Source organism: Eriocheir sinensis, chromosome 38 (genome assembly GCF_024679095.1).
Source record: "Eriocheir sinensis breed Jianghai 21 chromosome 38, ASM2467909v1, whole genome shotgun sequence".
Lineage (NCBI taxonomy): Eukaryota > Metazoa > Arthropoda > Malacostraca > Decapoda > Varunidae > Eriocheir > Eriocheir sinensis.
In genome coordinates this window covers 14,330,093-14,352,580 of record NC_066546.1, presented here as the reverse complement: position 1 = coordinate 14,352,580, position 22,488 = coordinate 14,330,093, and the positions used below count along the sequence as shown (strand labels likewise).

Sequence of the window (22,488 nt, the reverse complement as noted above, 5' to 3'; positions counted from 1 at the left end):
CAAAGAACAAAGAACAGACAGTTGAAGAAGAAGGAATAGAGATAGATAGATAGATAGATAGATAGAGATATAGATAAGGAGACGTGAAGAATGATATAAGAAGGAAAGACGTGTTTAGAAAGAATAGGAATAAGAGTGTAACTAAAGGAATAGGAAAGGATAGAATGGAAGGAAGGGAAACGAAGATTGGCTGAGGTTAGGGCATAAGAGGAGAAGGAGGAGAGAGAGAGAGAGAGAGAGAGAGAGAGAGAGAGAGAGAGAGAGAGAAGGTAACCCAACCAGATGAATGCGGTAAAGTGAAGAGAAAGGATGGAGGAGGAGGAGGAGGAGGAGGAGGAGGAGTGGAGAGAAAGGAGGAGGAGGCAAATGAAGGCCGCGCGGGATGAAGGGACGACGAAGGACAATATATGGAGGAGGAGGAGGAGGAGGAGGAGGATAGAAAACGAGCCACAGAGAGAGAGAGAGAGTGTATAGTGGGACAAGGAATGTGAGAAAGAGGAGACAGAGTGAGAGGAATGTAAATGAGAAGGGAGGGAAAGGTCAATCAGAGGAGGAGGAGGAGGAGGAGGAGGAGGAGGAGGAGGAGGAGGAGGAAGATGGAATAAGAAAAGAGGAAAGATTGATCGAATGACAGGAGGGAAGGAAGGGAGGAGGAGGAGGAGGAAGAAGAAGAAGAGGAGGAGGAGGAGGAGGGATCGAGAGGAAGAAACAATGAAAGAGAGGGAGGAGTTTAGTGTCAGAAAGGAAGATGATGATGATGATGATGAGGAAGAAGAAGAAGAAAAAGAAGAAGAAGAAGAAGAAGAAGAAGAAGAAGAAGAAGAAGAAGAAGAAGAAGAAGAAGATAAAGAAATCCGCAAAGAACAAAAACAACACCAAGGAAGAGAAGAGAAAGAAGATGAAACAAAGAATAAAAAAAAAGAAAAACATAGAAAAGGCGACAAAGAAAAAAAAAAACTACTTAAGAAAACACAACGAAAGGGGATAATTAGAGGAGAGGAAAACGTGTGAAAGGAGGAGAAAAGAAGAGAAGAAAGGACAAGGAAGGAGAAAATTATAATAGGATGGAGGTAAATTATTGTCAAGAAGAGGAGGAGGAGGACTTGTTTATGGCATTGGTGAGGCGAGGAGGAGGAGGAGGAGGAGGAGGAGGAGAGAGAATGGAGGGAGGAGAGGAAACAATAGGCCAGTGACAGCTTACCTCCAATTTATTATCCGCATTTACAGGTAAGAAAATGGAGAGACAAGAGAGAGAGGGAGAGAGAGAGAGGGAGGGAGAGGGAGAGAAGAATGGAGGGAAGGAGGAAGGGAGGACCTCCACACATAACCTTGAATGCTTTATCTCAATTCATTTACACGTCTTTTTTTTTCGCTCATATTCAACGTAAACAAAAATAAACAAAAACAAAACAATAATAAACAAAATGACAAAAAACACGAAAATAAACAAACAAAAAAATCTTGGTTCGAATTCACGTCTTTTTCTTCTTATAAACATCAACAACAACGACAACAACAAAATAAATATATAGGTGAGAGATTGATTATGGTCGTGTGTGTGTGTGTGTGTGTGTGTGTGTGTGTGTGTGTGTGTGTACGTAATCGCTGTGTAGTTTCCCGAGCTGTGTGCACCGTTACCTTCACCCTGGTACACCCTGGCTCTCTCTCTCTCTCTCTCTCTCTCTCTCTCTCTCTCTCTCTCTCTCTCTCTCTCTCTCTCTCTCTCTCTCTCTCTCTCTCTCTCTCGTTCAGTCCCATAATTCAACTGTACTTTTTTTTTGTCTAGTATAATTGTCATTTTCATATTTTCATCTCACTCACTTACTCACTCACTCACTCAGCTACATACTCATTCTTTTATTGTAGTTTTCCATCCTTTTCTTCATCCATTCTATAACTCATTCTCTCACTCACCCATTCACTCATTTTATCTAGTATTGCTTATTCCTTTCCTTCATCCTTCAATTACAGACTCATTCACTCACTCACTCACAGATTCATTTAACCTACTGTCGTTTCTTACATTTCTTCATTCATTCACTCATTCACTCACTCACTCATTCATTCCATTGCATTCCCTTCCTTTCCCTTCCTTTCCCTTCTCTTACATTTCTTTCCTTTTCCTTCTATTAAACTCCCCACCTTTTCTTTCCCTCATCTCCCTCTCTCTGCCCTTCACTCCACTTCACTATCATCTTCCTCTTCACTCACCATCGCTTCCTTACTCCTTCCTCCTCATCCTCTCACTCCTCATCATCCATCTCTCGCCTCTTACTTTCTCAATTCATTACCTCCAAACAGTTACTTCCTGGGTCGTTAATTCTTTCACTATCAGCCTGGTGTTTTCATTCACTATCATCTGTATGTCTCTCTCTCTCTCTCATTTGTTGTTGATTTGTTTTGGTCTTTATATCGTTCATTATCTTTGGTTTATCTTTACGGGTGATATCTTGTGAGTTATCTTTAGTCCAGCATCTCATCTCATCTCGTTATCTTCCTCAGCATCCTTGGAGGTAGATGTGACCAAGTTCCTTTTTAAATTTCAAGAACAGAAGATTTAGTCATATTTTCCTTCTCCTATTAGTAACTTTTCCTTCATCTGTTCGTCTTTTATCTTCTTTCTTTCTCCTCTTTACTTCCTTCCCTCCTCGTTTAGCTCCTCCTCCTTCCTTCTTCTTCCCGTTTCTTCCGCTTCCTCCTTTCCGTTCCTCTTCCTCCTTCTCGTTCCTCTCTCCCTGCCTCGCTCGTCCCCCTTTTCGTTCTTCTCTCCCTCCCTTCCTCCTTCCCTTTCCTCCTTTCCGTTCCTCTTCCTCTTCGTTCTTCTTACCCTCCCTCTTCCTCCTCTCCGTTCCTCTCTCCCTCCCTCTTCCTCCCTCCCGTTCCCCTCTCCCTCCTCCTCTCCTTCCTCTTCTTTCTTCCACCTCATCACCTCCCCTTCTTCTTCTTCCACCTCACCTCCTCACAATGCACCCTCAAGACCCTTCCCCCACACACCTCCCCCTCTTCTCCCCTCTCCCCCTTCTCTCCCCACCCACCTACGTCAACATGCATAAACGGAACCTGCTCAGTTATACAAGCCGGAAATAGTGGAGTGGCCTAAACTAACCCGGGGGAGATGGGGGGAGGAGGAAGGGGGAAGAGGAGGAAGAGGAGAAGTAGGCCATCGGTTCTCGTTTTCTTCAGATGACCGAGGTGAGGTGTGCGAGGGGGGGCTTGTGTAATCTTGATCTCAGCCTTACTACTACTACTACTACTATTACTTCTACTACTACTACTACTACTACTACTACTACTACTACTACTACTACTACTACCACCATCACCACCACCATATATTGCTTTCATGCCCAAGTCGTACGCAACACCTGGTAGTCTGTCTGTCTGTCTGTCTGTCTGTCTGTCTGTCTGTCTGTCTGTCTCATGTTTCTGTTCTTCCTTTCACTTCACTTCCCTTCTCTTCCATTCTCTTTTATTACATTACATTCTATTTCCATTCCCTTCTTTTTCTCTCTTTTCTTCACTTTTTTTTGTTTTCATTTTCCTTCTCATCTCTTCCCTTTCTTTATCTTCCTTTCCCTTCTCTTAATTTCTTTTCTTTTCCCTTCTTCTAGCTTCCTTATAATTTTCTTCTGTATTTCCATTCATTTCTCTATCTTTTCCTTTCCTTCCCTTTCCTTTCCTTTCCTTTCCTTTCCTTTCCTTTCCTTTCCTTTCCTTCTCTACCCTTTCCTTCCCTTCCCTTTCCTTTCCTTTCCTTTCCTTTCCTTTCCTTTCCTTCCCTACGTTTTCCTTTCCTTTCCTTCCCTACCCTTTCCTTCCCTACCCTTTCCTTCCCTACCCTTTCCTTTCCTTTCCTTTCCTTTCTTTTCCTTTCCTTCCCTTGCTCTAAACCAACAGATCTTTTGGTATTTTTTCTTATATATATTCCAAAGTACATTTCCTCCATTTTCATCTCCTTCTCTCCCTCTTTCATGAGTCATTTCCTTCCCTTCTCTTTCCTTCCCTTCCTTTCCTCCATCGTCACACCTTTCCTCCCTACCTCACACCCTCACACCCTTCTACTGCCTCTCTTCACTCCTCCTCCTCCTCCTCCTCCTCCTTCCTTTCTCTTCTTCCCATCATTACGCTTCCCCCCCCTTTCTCTCACCCTCCCTTTTATGCCCCCCTTCTCTCGCACCCAGTTTTTCTGCCCCCCTCCACCCCCTTTTACGCCCCCTTTCATTCTTGCACCCCTATTTCTCACCTCCCATTTTCTCGACCTCACCCCTTTGTCGCGTTCTTGAGCCACCTTTTCTCCCCTCCCCCCTTTCCTCGACCCCCCTTTTCTCCCCTCATCCCTTTCCTCATCACCCCCTTTCTCTCTTCCCCTTCTTTCTCGACCCCTCATTCCTTTCTCCCCGTCCCCTCACCTCCCCCTTTGCTGGCACCCCTCCTCTCTCACCCCTCCTCTCTCACCCCTGTTTTTCTCCCCCCCCCTCCTTTTACGCCTCTCCCCTTTTCTCTTCCTCCCTTTTCTCATCCCATCACGTGCTCGGCGTAAGAAAAAGGTTTGCGTCTAGACCGACTTTCACTTCAGCTTTCTATCGAATAGCTGAACGCTGGGTTGTGAGGGGCTGACCACTTTCATCACCTCCTCTCTCTCTCTCTCTTCCTCTTCCTTTTCCTCTTCCTCTTCCTCCTCCGACTGTTTTTTTTTTTTTTTTTGTTCTCCGGTTTTGATTTTTTTTTCTTTAAGTTTCGGTTTGTGTCTTTTTCTGCTTCTTTTTTCTTTCTTTCCTTAATTTGTTTTCTTTTTTATTGTGTTTATTGCGGTTTCTTCTCTTTCTTTCATTCTCTCATTCATTCTCTCTCTCTCTCTCTCTCTCTCTCTCTCTCTCTCTCTCTCTCTCTCTCTCTCTCTCTCTCTCTCTCTCTCTCTCTCTCTCTCTCTCTCTCTCTCTCTCTCTCTCTCTCTCTCTCTCTCTCTCTCGTTTATTCTATTTTCTCCATCTGTCGACAGTTACTTCCTCCTTTCTCTGTGTCTGTCTGTCTCTCCTTCTGTCTGTCTGTCTGTCTTGTAATTGACTTGATTTCTATTTTTATTTTTTTATGTCTTTAAACCTCTGAAGCGAATCTCTTGTTTATTTATCTTGTTTTATATATGTTTGTCTACTACTACTACTACCACTACTACTATTACTGCTGCTACTACTACTACTACTACTACTACTACTACTACTACTACTACTACTATAATATTCTCTCTCTCTCTCTCTCTCTCTCTCTCTCTCTCTCTCTCTCTCTCTCTCTCTCTCTCTCTCTCTCTCTCTCTCTCTACTCTCTCTCTCTCTCTCTCTCTCTCTCTCTCTCTCTCTCTCTCTCTCTCTCTCTCTCTCTCTCTCTCTCTCTCTCTCTCTCTCTCTCTCTCATTCGAAAGAAAGTTGGCACCCACATTCCTAAGCCACTTCCGGGCCTACGCTGAGGATTAAAAAACGTGACCCACAGAAAGGCAGAGAGAGAGAGAAAGAAAAGAGAAGAAGAAGAAAGAAAGAAAAGAAGAGAGGAAGAAAGAAAGAAAAAGAGAAAGTAAGAATGAATGATTGAATGAAATTGAAAGAAAGAAAGAAAAGAAGAGAGAGAGTAAGAAAAGAGAAAGAATCCCCTTCCTTCCTCCCCCAACACAAACTTTTAGCGCAGCATCAAGAAAACAAAGAGTGAGATGAGAAGAGAAAGCCTGTGATAGGAAGACGCTAATTATAAAACAAATCCACGACAAGCCTCAACACACCTTTACCTGCGCCTAAAGAAACACCCAGACATCACATCTATAAGGGAACGTAACTCAGACTTCGCCTCTATAAACAAATGACGGTATGAAGGCTCGATACTCCTTTACCTGTACATAACGAAACACTCAGACATCACATCTATAAGGGAACGTAACTCAGACTTCGCCTCTATAAACAAATGACGGTATGAAGGCTCGATACTCCTTTACCTGTACATAACGAAACACTCAGACATCACATCTATAAGGGAACGTAACTCAGACTTCGCCTCTATAAACAAATGACGGTATGAAGGCTCGATACTCCTTTACCTGCGCCTAACGAAACACCCAGACATCACATCTATAAGGGAACGTAACTCAGACTTCGCCTCTATAAACAAATGACGGTATGAAGGCTCGATACTCCTTTACCTGCGCCTAACGAAACGCCCGGACATCACATCTATAAGGGAACGTAACTCAGACTTCGCCTCTATAAACAAATGACGGTATGAAGGCTCGATACTCCTTTACCTGTACATAACGAAACACTCAGACATCACATCTATAAGGAAACGTAACTCAGACTTCGCCTCTATAAACAAATGACGGTATGAAGACTCGATACTCCTTTACCTGCGCATAACGAAACACTCAGACATCACATCTATAAGGAAACGTAACTCAGACTTCGCCTCTATAAACAAATGACGGTATGAAGGCTCGATACTCCTTTACCTGCGCATAACGAAACACTCAGACATCACATCTATAAGGAAACGTAACTCAGACTTCGCCTCTACTCTATAAACAAATGAGGATATGAGTCTCGACACACCTTTACCTGTTAAACGCCACGCCCAGACTACGTAACTATAAGGAAACGCAAGCCTGATTTTTTTAACGTCTTATGAGTCTTTAGTAACGGTATTGTGGGTGATTTGTCCCTTTTAACGCGTTTTTGAGGAAGTGTTTGGATGGCTTTGTGGATTTTTTATATAACTTTCTTTACGACTGAGAAAAAAAAGCTAGAAACAGGAAGAAAGAAGGAAAGAAGAGAAGAATTAGAAACAAAGAAAGAATTAAAGAAAGAAAAAGAAAGGAAGAAAGAAAGAAAGAAAAAAATACTAATATTAAAAAAAATCAAGCGCTAGAGTTCACCTGTACTCTAAAAAACACTACTTTATAAACCGTAGACGTTAATGTGAGTATTCTGACCCTACTAAATAAAGAACCCAATACAGTAAATACATATGTTAACTCCACACGTATTTAGCAACCGAGTCCCTTCAAGCGAGTATATCAACCCACTAAATAAATAACCTAACAACTACTCTCTCTTTTCGGCCACTCTACTTTATTTAGGAACAGTAAGTAGCGGGCTTTTTTTTTCATTATTGTTTTTTTTTACGTCCTTCCGCTGTCTCCTCTGCTGTAAAAACAAACAAACAACAACAAAAAACATATAAGCTAACTATCTACATTGGCAACTTGACGGGCGGTATTCAGAGACTCTTCCGCCTATCACATCAACTACTTCCGAAGGGCGGATGGGAGATTAGTCGCATTGTTATGAGTTCACATCCTCCTTCTATCCACTTCCCTCCACTTCCATCTTTTACTTCATCATTCCCTCCCTCCTTTCCTCCATTCCTATCATCCTCCTCTCCTCTCCCTTTCCACAACCTCCTTCTATCCACTTCCCTCCACCTCCATCTTTTACTTCATCATTCCCTCCCTCCTTTCCTCCATTCCTATCCTCCTCCTCTCCTCTCCCTTTTCACATCCTCCTTCTATCCACTTCCCTCCACCTCCATCTTTTACTTCATCATTCCCTCCCTCCTTTCCTCCATTCCTATCTTCCTCCTCTCCTCTCCCTTTCCACAACCTCCTTCTACCCACTTCCCTCCACCTCCATCTTTTACTTCATCATTCCCTCCCTCCTTTCCTCCATTCCTATCTTCCTCCTCTCCTCTCCTCCTCTCTTTATCTCCCTTTCCACAACCTCCTTCTATCCACTTCCCTCCACCTTCCACTTTTACGGCATCGCTCCCCTCCTCTTTTCCTCCCTGTTTTCTCCTCACATCATCAATTCAAAGGTCGTAATTCTCAGACCATTCCGCCTCTTTCATTAACTATTTATAAAGGTCGAAAAGGAGATAATTTGGATTCACATAAGTGCTGTTTTCGTGTTCATGGTGTACACGCCTTGCCAGACTACCACCAGCGTCATAAAACTACCCATGGAAATTCTCACGACTCTTACGAAAGCCTTGTCAAGTGTATATGTGCTTGGGGCCGAAATGTTTAAGAATATGACCTTCTAAGAAACCACAAAACTAACGTAAAGAGCGCACCTTCCCCTTGAGCATTCCCACGTAATGGTTTTCTTACACAAACACTTATGAAAGCCCGTAATATATGCTGCTCTTTCTCAGGCCATTCCCTTGACACCAGTTCCAACGATTTCAGTGCGCCAGATCCCAGTCCTCACGCGCTTTCTATGATCCACTTTTACGTGTTAATGGCCATATCTATCGTATTAACTGTCTTTTAATAATAGTTTTGGGGTAAATAAGACTGTGAGTGATGAATGTCAGGTATGTGGAATTCAGTGAAGGCGAGAAATAGTTTAACTCCTTGAATGCTGATTTCCTACAGTCAGACCTCACCAAGCTTCTGGAATGGAGCAAAAAGTGGCTGCTACAATTCACTGAAGAAAAATGTAAAGTCCTGCACCATGGGAGGGGATATCCAGCACACCAATACCACATGGGAAACACTCCACTATCCACCACAGAGGCAGAGAAAGACCTGGGACTATATGTTACCAGGCTACCAGTGAAGGTCAAATCCGTGCCAATCGCAGCGGACGGGTTAAAAGCGGCCTGTCTGTCTCTCTGTATTCCTGTTTTTCTTCCATTTTTGTGTTTTCTTTATATTTTCGTTTATATTTTTTTGAAGAGTAATAACTGCCATGTTTTTTTTTATTTAGGGAGAGGCTAAAATACGGCTCTTTATCCTTTTCTTAGCTTAACTGAGCCTCTAAAAATGACTCTTCCAATCTTACAAACTCCAAAAATAAGATAAAAAGCTTCAGAAAATTATATTAAAGACGGTTATGGGTTTAAAGGGAGTTCTAAAAAGCATTCTCTTCTTTTAGCTTATTTTTTTTTTGAGTTGGCAATGATTGAAACTTGTTAGTAAGGGAAAGCTTATTTTTCTTCCATTTTTGTCTTTTTTTTATTTTTTGGTTCATAATTTTATTCTATTTTTATTTTTGAAGGGTAATAACTGACATCTATTTTATTCAAGGAGAGATTAAAATACGGTTGGTTATCCTTTTCTTAGCTCAACTGACCCTCTGAAAATGACTCTTCCGACCTTACAAACTCCTACATACTCATCCATTCATTATAGAGTAAGGAAGACCGTCTGTGTTGTCTTATACCTGTCCCACTCACACACATTTTTTTTCATTCCCGACGTGTAGATGGTGGAATGTGTAGAGAACGTACCTGTAACTCACACACACACACACACACACACACACACACACACACAGACACACACACACACACATTTCCCCTTTGATATTTTTACTCATGTACTTTCACCAATATTCTCAGTCCTTTCACCACTTTTTTTGACCGTCACCACCTTCACCACCACCACTACCACCATCATCACCACTACCACCATCATCACCACTACCACCATCATCACCACCACCACCATCACCACTACTACTAACGCTATTACTACTATTACAACTATTGCTACATGTTGTTTTTGCTTATTTTGTATATTTCAAACTTCCTGAGTGTGTGTGTGTGTGTGTGTGTGTGTGTGTGTGTGTGTGTGTGTGTGTGTGTGTGTGTGTGTGTGTGTGTGTTCGTGCGTTCACCCCTTCCCCAACTTCCTCGTGTCCCTCCTGCCCTTAACACATTCCCCTCCCCCCCCCCCCTTTCACCTTCTCTCCCTCCCTCCCTCCTTCCCTCTTCCCTCCATTCATGTCTTCCTCCTTCTCTCCACCTCCTCCACCTCCTCCTTCTGCTGCATCATTTCCTCCTCCCTTCCCTCCATTCCTCCCTCCCTTCTCTCCCCTTCTCCTCTCACCTGTTCCTCCTCCTCTCTCTCTCTTTCTCTACCTGTCCGCTTCCTTCTCTCCACTTCCCTCCACCTCCATCTCTTGCTACATCATTCCCTCCCTCCTTTCCTCCATTCCTATCTCCCTCTTCTCCCTTTCTCCCTCCACCCCTTCCATCCATCTTCTCTCTTTCTCTCCCTCTCCATATCCTCCTTCTCTCCACTTCCCTCCACCTTCCACTTTTACTGCATCATTCCCTCCTTACCTCCCTCCCTTCCTCCCTCCCCTCCCTCACGCCTTTTCTCCATGCTTCTCTCTCTCTCTCTCCCTGCCTTGCCTCCTCTCTCCAATGTCTTCTGCGTCACGATGCTAGGCAAGGTCTTCAGAAGAAATGCTTTTTTTTTTTTTCTCCATCTCTCTCTCTCTCTCTCTCTCTCTCTCTCTCTCTCTCTCTCTCTCTCTCTCTCTCTCTCTCTCTCTCTCTCTCTCTCTCTCTCTCTCTCTCTCTCTCTCTCTCTCTCTCTCTCTTGGTTTCGGTCTGGGTCTTGTATCTTTTTTTCTTCTTGTTTTCGTTCTTTTTCTCTCCTTTCTTTTCCGTATTTATGTCTTTTTCATATTTTTTTCTTTTTTTTTTCTTTTCTTTTTTATCATTCTCTATGCCTACCTACTTATGCCTTGTTTTCTTTAATTTTCTGTCTGTGTCTGTCTATTTTTCTTTTCTTTCCCCTTTTATTCTTTAGTTTCACCTCAAAATCTACCTTCGTACCTACCCTATCTTACGACCTACCCAGCTATCTACTTATCTACCTACGTTCCTAACTCCCTACCTGTACTATCTCTGTCTATCTATCTACTTATTTAGCTCTATCTCACCTACCTACCTACCCAGCTATCTACTTATCTACCAACGTTCCTTATACCTATCCACCTATCTACCTATATTTATTTAGCTCTATCAAAATGGCATCAACCTTCTGCTCCCCTTTCACTTCTTAGCCCAGCACATAACTCATACTACGAGATCTTCCTTCCCACCCATCCTTTCTCTTCTCCCTCCTCCTCCTCCTCCTCCTCCTCCGTTCCCAAGCATCATAAGGGGAAAGTTAACAAGAAGCTTCACAATAATCACACGACAACGCATCCTCTCTCACTATTAAGGCGCCGAGCACGACAGAATGAGGCCGAGAATCAATGCAGGATTCGCATGGGAGGGCGTGACGAAGAACATAACAGCGCCGTTTTCTTTTGAGTTTCCCCTAAAAAGAGAGGAGAAAGTATGGGAGTCTGGGTTGCTTACTGTTGGTGGTACTGGTGTTGATGTAGTAGTAGTAGTAGTAGTAGTAGTAATAGTAGTAGTAGTAGTAGTAGTAGTTTAGATTCATTTATTCATATGTTTGTTAATTCATGTTTTTTTTATATATAAGTGTGTTGAGATGTGTTAGGAATATAGTTACTTGATGTCGTGTTGAAATTACCTACCACCACCATCACTACTACTACTACTACTACTACTACTACTACTACTACTACTTATGCTGCCATAGTGCGACAAAACAAATAAACAACAATAACAACAACAATAAGGACGAGACAAGGGTACAAACACATAAAAAAGGAACAATGCAGAGAAAGAGAATAATAATAATGAAAATAAATATAATAATAATGATAATAATAAAGATTACATCCAAGTCACGCAGACGAAGAGGAAGGGTCGTTCAGAATATCACGAACAAGAAAAGAAAAACAACAACAAGAAACAGCAAGCGAATAACGTGTGTGTGTGTGTGTGTGTGTGTGTGTGTGTGTGTTACTTTTGATCTACCTGTGTGAAGTAATTAGAGGATTTGTTAAGGCTAGTGCTCTCTCTCTCTCTCTCTCTCTCTCTCTCTCTCTCTCTCTCTCTCTCTCTCTCTCTCTCTCTCTCTCTCTCTCTCTCTCTCTCTCTCTCTCTCTCTCTCTCTTATTATATACCCTTGGCTTCCTCCCTTCAACCTCTACCCCAATCCCCCTCTTCCTCTCCCCCTCTCCTCCTCCTCCTCCTCCACCTCCTCCTCCTCTTCCTCCACTCCTCCTTAGCCTCTGGACATCCCCCGCTATCCGACCTTGGTTTAATAATAGCCGTTAAATCACCCGAACATAAGGGTCTAAATAGCTTGCAGTACCCCGCCCTGCCCTGTCTAATAGCAAGGAAAAATAGCCCGTCATACCCTCACTCTTAAGGCCGAGAGTCGCTTGGCCTTCACACCCTTTACGAGCTGGGTCTGTGTCCGTCTGTGCGTGCGTGCGTGTGTGTGTGTGTCTGTTTGTGTCAGTCTGTTAAGGCTTTGTAATATCTGCTGCAGTGGCTTCAGGGTATTGCTTTTTTTTCCTTTTTTTTTTTTTCCTTGTCTTGTATCATGGTCGCTTGGTGTTGGTATTGAATTCCTTTCGTTATTGAGTTTGGGGTATACGAATGTGGGGGAGGGAGGGGGGGGGGACGGGGTGGGGGGGGGAGGATAGTGTGTGTGTGTGTGTGTGTGTGTGTGTGTGTGTGTGTGTCGTTCTTTCCTCTTTCATCACGTTCATTAATTTCTTCTTCTCTATGCTTCGTTCTTTCTCCTCTTTTCACATTTATTTGTATTATTTTCTTTAGTTTTTCGTTTTTTCTTTATTACATTTTTTATTTATTTCGTTCTCTTGTGTTGCCAAAATGTTTCACACGGTATTTTTTTTAGCTTTTTTTCTCTATTATTATTATTATTATTATTATTATTATTATTATTATTATTATTATTATTATTATTATTTCATCATCATTATCGTTGTTGTTCTTCATTCCTTCTTATCATACTGTTCCTATTTGCGATTGTATCATTAAGAGTTGTTTTTGCCAGTGTTGTTGATGTTGTTTTTGCTGTTGGTCTTGCTTGTTGCTGCCTCACCTATTAGCACGCTGTCAGAATCCATCGCTCGCCGCCTGTTGTCACGCGCAAGATCTCTTCCTGGTCCTTCGGGTTGGTCGGGGCGCGGAGGTATAATAGCATCGCCGGCCGCTAAGTGTTGAGTCGCTCCCAGGTGTACAGGTGTTGGCTTCTCTCTTACCTTGCCTTAAAGAGCGTGGGATGCTTCTACCTGGGATCCTTTCTACCTCATGTCTTTGCTTCTTTACCTGTTTGTTTGTCTGTTTTTATCTTAGTTGTTGTCTTGTGTCTTCTGTTTTTTGTCTGTGTCTGTCTGTCTGTCTGTCTCCTCGCCTTTGTCTGTTCGTCTGGCTGGTTTTTTTTCTCTCTTTCTCTCTGTTCATGTCTACCTTTCTGTCTGTTTCTCTGTCTGGCTCTGTTTCTCTCTTTGCCTGTCTGTCTGTCTATCTGCTCTCTCTCTCTCTCTCTCTCTCTCTCTCTCTCTCTCTCTCTCTCTCTCTCTCTCTCTCTCTCTCTCTCTCTCTCTCTCTCTCTCTCTCTCTCTCTCTCTCTCTCTCTCTCTCTCGTCTCCCACTCCCTATAATAAACCTCCAATGTTAATTATGGCAAGTCAGGTCCTCGTGTTTGTACCCTACAGGTGTGCTATCAGAGTTACCTTTCCTTATAATAAATCTGAGAGAGGGGGGGAGGGGGGGGAGAGAAGGGGGAGGGAGAGAGAGAGAGAGAATGTCATCGGTCCAAAGCTCCATAACTTCTAATCACTTCTGTCTCTCCTATATATCTCTTCCATCAGCAATATTTGGGTTACAGTTTACTCTTAATACTTTTTGCTGCGTCTCTCAACACTCTTCTCGCCTCTGATAACAAGTTCGAGTCCGCAGTTAATCGTTGGCGGGGCTCGTAACATTGACCGTTCCTTGCTGTCGTTCTGCCTGTACGGCCTCGCTTCCATCATCTCTACTGTCTGTTTGTTGTTGTTTGTTTGCCGGTTTGTTGGTGTGATTATGGTTGAATGTCCCCACTTTCTTCATCTTCACTGCTTGTTTACTGTCGTTCTCCTCTAATTCTCACCACACACACAAACAAAGAAACCAACATATAGACAAAGAAATATAAAAACAAATAAACCAACATATCTCTCATTACATACACACAAACAAATAAACCAACATATAGACAAAGAAATATAAGTACACACACGCCTAGGCTATTAATACTCAGATAGCCTAATTTTTAGTTCTCTTCCTCCTCCTCCTCCTCCTCCTCTTCCTTCTCTTGGTCATCGTTGTCTTTGTGGTCCTCCTAATCCATCTTCGTCTTCCTCTTTTGCCTTTTCCTTTTGTTCCTTTTATTTATTTTCTCTATTTTCCACGTACTTTTTCTCTTTTTATTTTTCTCCTCTTCCTTTTTGTTTCTTCTGTTTCTTGTATTTTTCTTTTTCTTTTCCATCTCTTTTTTCTATTTTTCTTTTTCTTCTTTTTCTTCTTGTTCTTGTTCTCATTCTTGTTTTTGCTCTTCTTGTTCTTGTTGTTCTTTTTCTTCTTCATCACCTTCGTCTTCTTCTACTTCTTCTTTTTGCTAATTAAATACTAATTAATTACTAATTAATTAATTTTTTACTAATTTTCTTTTCATCTTTCTTGTTTTTCTATTGTTTTCTGTTTATTTTTCTTTTATTTCTTCTTTCCATTTCTTATTTATTTATTTTATCTTCTTTTCTATTTCTATATTCCTTATATTTATACAAGCATTCCACGACACCATCTCAATAACTTCACGAACAAAACCTAGATGGCGCTGAGGTCTGCTTTTTTCTACAGTGCTGCGATTTTCCGCGTTGGTGGAGTCACGCCCTGCAAAGAGCCCATAAAACCAGACTGTTATTTAAGGTAGTAATTATCCGTAATGGCCGCGTGGTGTGTTTTTGTGTTAATGTTTCCCTCAAGCGTGGGCGGCGGGGCTCTGAGGAAAGGGCTCTGTGGCTTCAACTTGGCTCGGCTTCGCTGGTGTGGTGTTCCTTGAGGGGAGACGCTGGTTCAATTATTGTTTCTTTTTGTTTCTTTTTGCTTCGATGGTGTTAATGTTGATGATGGTGATGGTTTGTATTTTTGGGTTTTGTGTTATTTGTTAAGTTTTTTGAGTCTTGGTGATGAGAATGACGGTTTGTATTTTTTGGTTTTTGTGCTATTTGTTAAGTTTTTGAGTCTTGGTGATGAGATTAAGAGGAAAGAAGTAGAAGAAGACAAAGAAGATGATGAAGAAAAAGAACAAGAACAAGAAGAAGAGCAAAAACAAGAAGAAAAACAAGAAGAAAAAGAAAAATAGGAGACAGAGACGGAAAAAAAAGAAAAACACAAGAAATAGAAGAAACAAAAAGGAAAAGGAGAAAAATAAAAAAAGAGAAAACGTACGTGGAAAATAGTGAAAAGAAATAAAAGGAAGAGAATGAAAGGGCAGAAGAGGAAGATGGAGAGGGATTAGAAGGAGCACAAAGACAACGATGACCAAGAGAAGGAGGAAGAGGAGGAAGAGGAGGAGGAGGAGGAGGACTAAAAATGCAATCTCAGCCCAACATTCGTCTTTTCTGAGATCAGCAACAATTTTTTTTTATTATTTCACTCCGTTGAGGGAGAGACAGGGAGGTAACGGAGGTGAGGGAGGGAGGGAGAAGGGCAGGGAGGAAATACCTTAGATGGGGCACTACCTCCACTGGCCCTCCTCCTCCTCTTCCTCCTCCTCCTCCTCCTCCTCCTCCTCCTCCTCCTCCTCCTCCTCCTCCGCCACACCTTGACTCATTCCTATACGGTACATTCTCTCCTTCTCTCTTCTCTTTCTTCTCTTCGTTTCTCTTTTCCCTTCTTGATGGTTTCCTCCTTTTTATCAATGTTTACTTTTTCCTTTTTTTTTGTTTGTCTTTTATTACTTTATTTACTCTCTCTCTCTCTCTCTCTCTCTCTCTCTCTCTCTCTCTCTCTCTCTCTCTCTCTCTCTCTCTCTCTCTCTCTCTCTCACAAGCCCTTCTGTTCTCCCACACGTCTCCTCTTTCTGTCAACTACACTCTTTCCCTTCTCTCTCTCTCTCTCTCTCTCTCTCTCTCTCTCTCTCTCTCTCTCTCTCTCTCTCTCTCTCTCTCTCTCTCTCTCTCTCTCTCTCTCTCTCTCTCTCTCTCCTCTTCTTCCTTTCCCTCCGTACCTCCCTTCTGTCCACCTATTCTTTTCTTCACTTATTTTCTCTCCTTTCTCTCTCCCTCCTTCTTTCCTCCCCTCTACAACTGACCAGACTTACCTTACCTGCCTCTCTCTCTCTCTCTCTCTCTCTCTCTCTCTCTCTCTCTCTCTCTCTCTTTTCTCCTTTCCTTCTCTCCTCCACAACCTTCCATTACCTCTTCTCTCTCTCGCTCGCTCTCTCTTTTCTCTCCATTCGTGTCACCTTCCTTCCTACCTCTCCTTCACCACCTTCTCTTACCTTTTCTCTACTTTCCTCTTCTCTCCTTTGGTGTCTATTCTACTCGTCAATACCTTCCCTTCTCTCTCTCTCTCTCTCTCTCTCTCTCTCTCTCTCTCTCTCTCTCTCTCTCTCTCTCTCTCTCTCTCTCTCTCTCTCTCTCTCTCTCTCGTGTCTCAACCTCATTTTCTCTCCCTCCCTACCTCCCTTTCCTTCTCTCTCCCCCTCTCCTCCTCTCCTTCCTTCTCCTCAAGTCCGACCAAGGCTACCCAGATACCAACGCTGCCTTCGAAACCCGCCCCGAGATACCTTCATAAAAACCAAAGTGTGTGTACTACCACCCCACCACCACCCTGAACGCAACCCAAAGACACGGAGCGAAGTACAAGACGCAGCCCCGTACTCTGCCAAGGCCGTTTCCATAATGCTTCGTCCGCCGCCAGAGAGCAGTGGGACGAAAGGCAGCCAACGGTACGGGGCTTGCTTATGGGCCGAAGTCAGAGTCGCTGCCTTGCATTCGGATGAGGGGACGAGGGCCAGAGGGCAATCCTACCGTTCCGTCTTGTGGGAGTGAGAGAGGAGGGGAGAGTGGGGGGAAGGAGAGGCAGGTGTAGGAGGGACGTAAGAATGAGAGAGAGAGAGAGAGAGAGAGAGAGATGGTTGGATATGTTTAAGTGTGTGTGTGTGTGTGTGTGTCTGTGATTCGCCTCCCGGTCAACAGTTATTTAAAAGATGATAATGCGTTTCTGAGAGAGAGAGAGAGAGAGACAAATAAGAAGGAGAAAGGGAGGACATGAGACAGAACAGAGAAGGACACACACACACACACACACACATACACACACAGACAAGGGCAGGCAGGGCGCGGCAAGGGATCGGCCGGGCTATAAGGAATCTAGTCCCCCATAAGAAGGATTGGATTCCCTCAAGGTTAGTGGCTCGACGCTCACCTGTTTTTGGCCCTATGAACAGACGGGTAGGCGGCTCTTCTACCCGCGTGATATCTATTGGGAATGCGGAAATAGATTTTTTTACGGGGGGAATTTAGTGTTTCGTCATATAATACCGTTGTTCCTCTACCTTTCCTCCTTTAATTTCTACTCCTAACATTCCTTTGCAACATCTACAGTGGTATTTAGTGTTTCGTCATATATAACAGTTGTTCCTATACGTTTCCTCCTTTAATTTCTACTCCTAACATTCCTTTGCAACATCTACAGTGGCATTTAGTGTTTCGTCATATATAAGTTATTCCTATGCATTTCCTCCTTTTATATCTACTCCTAACATTCCTTCTTCACCTCAGAGGTCTACTAAAGCAACTCCTTCGCCGGAATCCATTGTGTCACTCGAAGGATATTACTCAAGCAGCACAACCTAACTGACCACTTTTTTCTCTCCTTACTTTCACGGACGGAAATATGTGATCTTTTGTTAATGCTGGACTGTTACATTGAGGAGCATGTGTGTGTGTGTGTGTGTGTGTGTGTGTGTGTGTGTGTGTGTGTGTGTGTGTGTGTGTGTGTGTGTGTGTATGCCTCGTACCGTTACCATCATAAGTTTGTTCTGCATTGGGTGAGTGCGGGTAAACACACACACAGACACACACACACAGACACAGACAAACAAAAGAAATATATAACAGTTGTGTTCGTAGAGGATTGTGTGGATTCATGGTTTTTGCCTCGCGTGTGGTGTCTTGATACACACACACACACACACACACACACACACACACACACACACACACACACCTCACTTAAACTTACAATGCAAAATAAAAATAAACATGTACAGACCATTCTCTTAATTTATTGTGTTTACCTTGTGTTAGCTGACTGCATAAACACACACACACACACACACACACACACACACACACACACACACACACACACACACACACACTTTTATTCAACATTCTCTCCTTTTTCTATAGTTTTGTTTCCTCGTTTTCTTCTTCGCATTAAAGGAAGGTTTCGCAAGGACTTCGTAGGTATGTAGGAAGGGGGAAAAAAAAAGGTAGTCGCGTGCAGTGAATGTTAAGAGGGTAGGCTGTTGCGTAATCTAACTGTACATCATACCCAGTCGTTTGTCTTTTGTTTTTCTCCTCTTCTTTGTTTCGTTATTCATTTGTTTTCTTATTTATTGGGTTTTCGTTTCTCTTTTGTTTCGCTTTTGTTGTTTTCGTTGTTTGTGATTTTTTTTTTCTTTCTGTTACCTTCCCTTCTTTGTCTGTTTCCTTTTTTATTCCTTTATTTTTCTTCCTCTGTCTTTGTTTTCTTCGTTTTTTACTCTCTCCCTTCTTTCTTTATCCCTTCCTTCCTTCCCTCCTTCCTTCTTTCATTCATTTTTATTTATTTATTTATTTATTTATCTATTTATTTATTTTTACAGCAAAGGAGACAGTTCAAGGGCAAAAAACAGGAAACAAAAATAAGAAAAAAATCCCGCTAATAATAAAAACAAGCCCTTCCTCTCTTTTTCGTATGTATATAAGATGAAAGAAGATTTTGTACCCTTTCTTCTCTTCCTCTTCCTCTTTCTCCTCTTCCTCTTCCTCCTCTTTATCACCATCACCACCACCACTACTAAATCCAAACCACATTGAACTCCAAAATACACCACAATCCACAATCCCTTTAGTAACTCGAACCCCATCGTTACCACATCTCACAATCCCCTATTAAGAAAGGCATTTAACTCTAGCACAGTCTCCCTCGCCACCTGCTCTCCGTTCCTTGACCTTTCTCGTATGCTAATCGGCCATTACCAAACATCTGTCGGCGAGGCGTACTGTGGAGGGGCTCAATAGGCTTGCTCACTCTTTTGTTCATTGTTTTATTGTGAGTCTTTTTCTCGCGTTCCTCTGTACGCCTTACGCTTCTTCCTTCCCTACGAGTCATTCACTGGTTGTAGGTTTGTTTTTGTATGATTTTTAGACTCCAGAAAAGACACTAAACACACAACTCAGAGGCTAAAACTATACTAGGCTACTTTCCTCCTCTACTTTCATTTTAATTTACTTTTTTCTACGATATTTACAACCACAGAAAAAAAAAAAAAATAAACGCATGTGACCAAATTATGACCTCAGTTTCAGGTTGGCAGACGAGACAATTATTTATTTTCCTTTTTCTCTTCTTTTCGTTGTAGCTTCAGAAAAATAATATAAGGAAGCTAAACTCATCATGCCAAATTATAAGTTCAGTTTTAGACGGTAAAGCCACAAATTTGGCCCGTCGCTGGTACACGGTAAAGCCACAAATTTGGCCCGTCGCTGATACACGGTAAAGCCACAAATTTGGCCCGTCGCTGGTACACGGTAAAGCCACAAATTTGGCCCGTCGCTGGTACGCGGTAAAGCCACAAATTTGGCCCGTCGCTGGTACACGGTAAAGCCACAAATTTGGCCCGTCGCTGGTACACGGTAAAACCACAAATTTGGCCCGTCGCTGGTACACGGTAAAACCACAAATTTGGCCCGTCGCTGGTACACGGTAAAGCCACGAATTTGGCCCGTCGCTGCTGCTTAAGAGAGCACTATAGCGTCACCCCTCACACCTTGTTTCGTCTTGCAGGTTGGGAGTTACGGGGCCAGCAATGCTACAGGTTCTTCGACATCAGGCATTCGTGGGACAAGGCGGCCCAGCTATGCAAACGGTGAGTACTGCCATGCCTTCTGACCTACCTGTGTTACCACCTCCTCCCTCTCTTTTACCTGTTTCCTTCCTACCTGTTGTAAATGATAAGTACTGCCATACCTTCTAACCTCCCTCTCTTTTACCTGTTTCCTCCCTACCTGTTGTAAATGGTAAGCACTGACATACCTTCTAACCTCCCTCTCTTTTACCTGTTTCCTCTCTACCTGTTGTAAATGGTAAGCACTGACATACCTTCTAACCTCCCTCTCTTTTACCTGTTTCCTCCCTACCTGTTGTAAATGGTGAGTACTGGCATACCTTCTGACCTACCTGTGTTACCACCTCCTCCGTCTCTTTTACCTGTTTCCTCCCTACCTGTTGTATAAGGTGAGTACTGGTATACCTTCTAACCTCCCTCTGTTACTTATAAGAAAGTATACAAAAAAAGCAGTTCGAGAGGTGTCCTAATATTCCCTTTTCCATGTTTTTTTTTTTTTAATATTTCTTCAATGTTCGTGTATTAGATGGTCAGGTTAAATTCCTTTCTCTACCTCCATCCCCCTTTACTCCCCTCTCTCTTTCTCTCCGTCGTACTCTCTCTCTCTCTCTCTCTCTCTCTCTCTCTCTCTCTCTCTCTCTCTCTCTCTCTCTCTCTCTCTCTCTCTCTCTCCTTGCCTTTCTCTCCTCTGAAGTGTACGATAATGTATTCTGATCCTCCTTGTACCCAACTAATCTTCCCGGCTAATGGTTCCCTGGTGTTCTTCGTCAAGGTGGGTTGCGTCCTCTATTTCGGCTTTCTTTTTTTTTTTGGGGGGGTTATTTTTGGGCTGGTCTGTTATGTTGTTGTTTTCGCCTTGTTTGTCTTAAGCTGTTTTTGTCTTTTTGTCTTTCTTTCTTTTTTTTATTTATTTCTTCCGTTGTTTCTTTCTTTCTCTTTCACTGTCTCCAAGTATAGTTTCATTCCCTTTCTTTTCTTCCCTTTTCTTTCTTCCTTTTCCACTACCCTTCCCTTCAATTTCCTTCTCTTCCCATCCCTTCGCTTCCCTGCCCTTCCCTTTTCTTAACCCCTCTCCTCTCCTTCCCTTCGCTTCCCTTCCCTTCTCTCAACACCTCTCCTCTCCTTCCCTTCCCTTCCCTTCCCTTCCCTACCCTCTCCTTCCCTTCTCTTAACACCTCTCCTCTCCTTCCCTTCCCTTCCCTTCCTACCCATCCTTTCCTTTCCCCTTCCCTTCCCTTTTCTACACATCCCATCCCTCCCCTTCTCCTCCCCTCTCCTTCCCTTCCCTTCCATTCCATTCCCTTCCCTTACCACGCCTTCACATCCCTTCCTTTCTATGATAATATATTCTAGCAGATGTATGACACGATATTTACAACATAATTTTAACCCATTAAGTCATATATTACCTTTTCCTTCTCTCTCTTTATGAATATGGAAGGTGCTCTGGTTACACAGGTTAATTAGCATACCTGTACATTCACGCTTTCATTTTGTCCCCCTTAAAAAAAAAAACATCCTCCTTACCTTTGTCCTTTAGTTTATATTTGTGTACCTGTCGTTGGAGTGAAAGGGAAGGGAAGAGAGGTGAAGAGAGGGAAAGGTTGGGAAAGGGAGAGAGAGAGAAGAATGAGAAGAGAGAATGGAAGAGAGATGAAGAGAGGGAAAGATTGAGAAAGGAAGAAAGAGAGAATGGGAGAGAGATGGAGAGAGAAGGAAGGGGAACGGAGAGAAATGGAGAGACAAACAGATAGTGAATGGAGAGGAAAGGAGAGAGGAGGAATGAGGAGAGAGAAAAAGAGAGAGATGGAGAGAAAAAAAACAGTGACGGAGAGAGAGAGAGGAGGAGGACAGAGAAAGGAAGATAAATGGAGAGAAAATGATAGTGGGTGGAAAGAGAGAGAGAGAGAGAGAGAGAGAGAGAGGAGGAAGAAGAGGAGGTGAGAGAAAGAGAGAGAGAGGGAGAGATAGGTCCTGTTTTTCTCTCCTTTCTCCCTGATAGCCTGACAGATAGCAGAGGTGACGCCTTTCTAAAATAGCCTCGTGTCCGGGTTACCTCAAAAGGATAATCTTGTTTGTCTGTCCTTGTGGGTATTTTGATAATTTTTGGGGCGTTGTTTTACTTTTTTTTCTTCTTTGTTTTCTTGTCTTTGTGGTTTTGCTCGATTTCCTGTTTATCTGTCTAAGTGTTAATTGTTTTCCTATGTGTCTTTTTCTTCTGTTGTTTGTCTGTTTAATTTTTTGTCTCCTTTTTTCTCTTTTTTTCTTAATTTTCTTTTTCTTCTTCCTCTAAACTTCTTCTCTTTCCTTCTCTTTTTCTCCCTGTCTGTCAATTTCTCTGTCTCATTGTATGTCTGTCTTTCTGTCTCTATCTATCTACCTATCTATATGTCTATCTGCCTATCTACCTATCGATCTGTCTGTCCCTATTTTTTACATCCCCTTTTTTCCCGTTTTCATCCATCAATCACCTATCTTTCTATCTATCAATCCATCCATCATTCTCTCTCTCTCTCTCTCTCTCTCTCTCTCTCTCTCTCTCTCTCTCTCTCTCTCTCTCTCTCTCTCTCTCTCTCTCTCTCTCTCTCTCTTCCTCATACCTGTCTCTGCATACCTGTATATAATCATGCGAGTGTTAGCAAAGGTGAGGCGGCGGGCAG

General features: G+C 42.7%; 1 protein-coding gene across 1 annotated transcript in view; it reads left to right on the top strand.

The window, feature by feature from the left end:
• Positions 1-22,488, top strand: part of LOC127008714 (sushi, von Willebrand factor type A, EGF and pentraxin domain-containing protein 1-like) — a 107,111-nt gene that overhangs the window by 28,865 nt on the left and 55,758 nt on the right. The window contains exon 4 of the mRNA XM_050881057.1: positions 19,768-19,849. Coding sequence (XP_050737014.1) covers positions 19,768-19,849 — 82 coding nt within the window. The remainder of the gene's footprint in view (positions 1-19,767; positions 19,850-22,488) is intronic.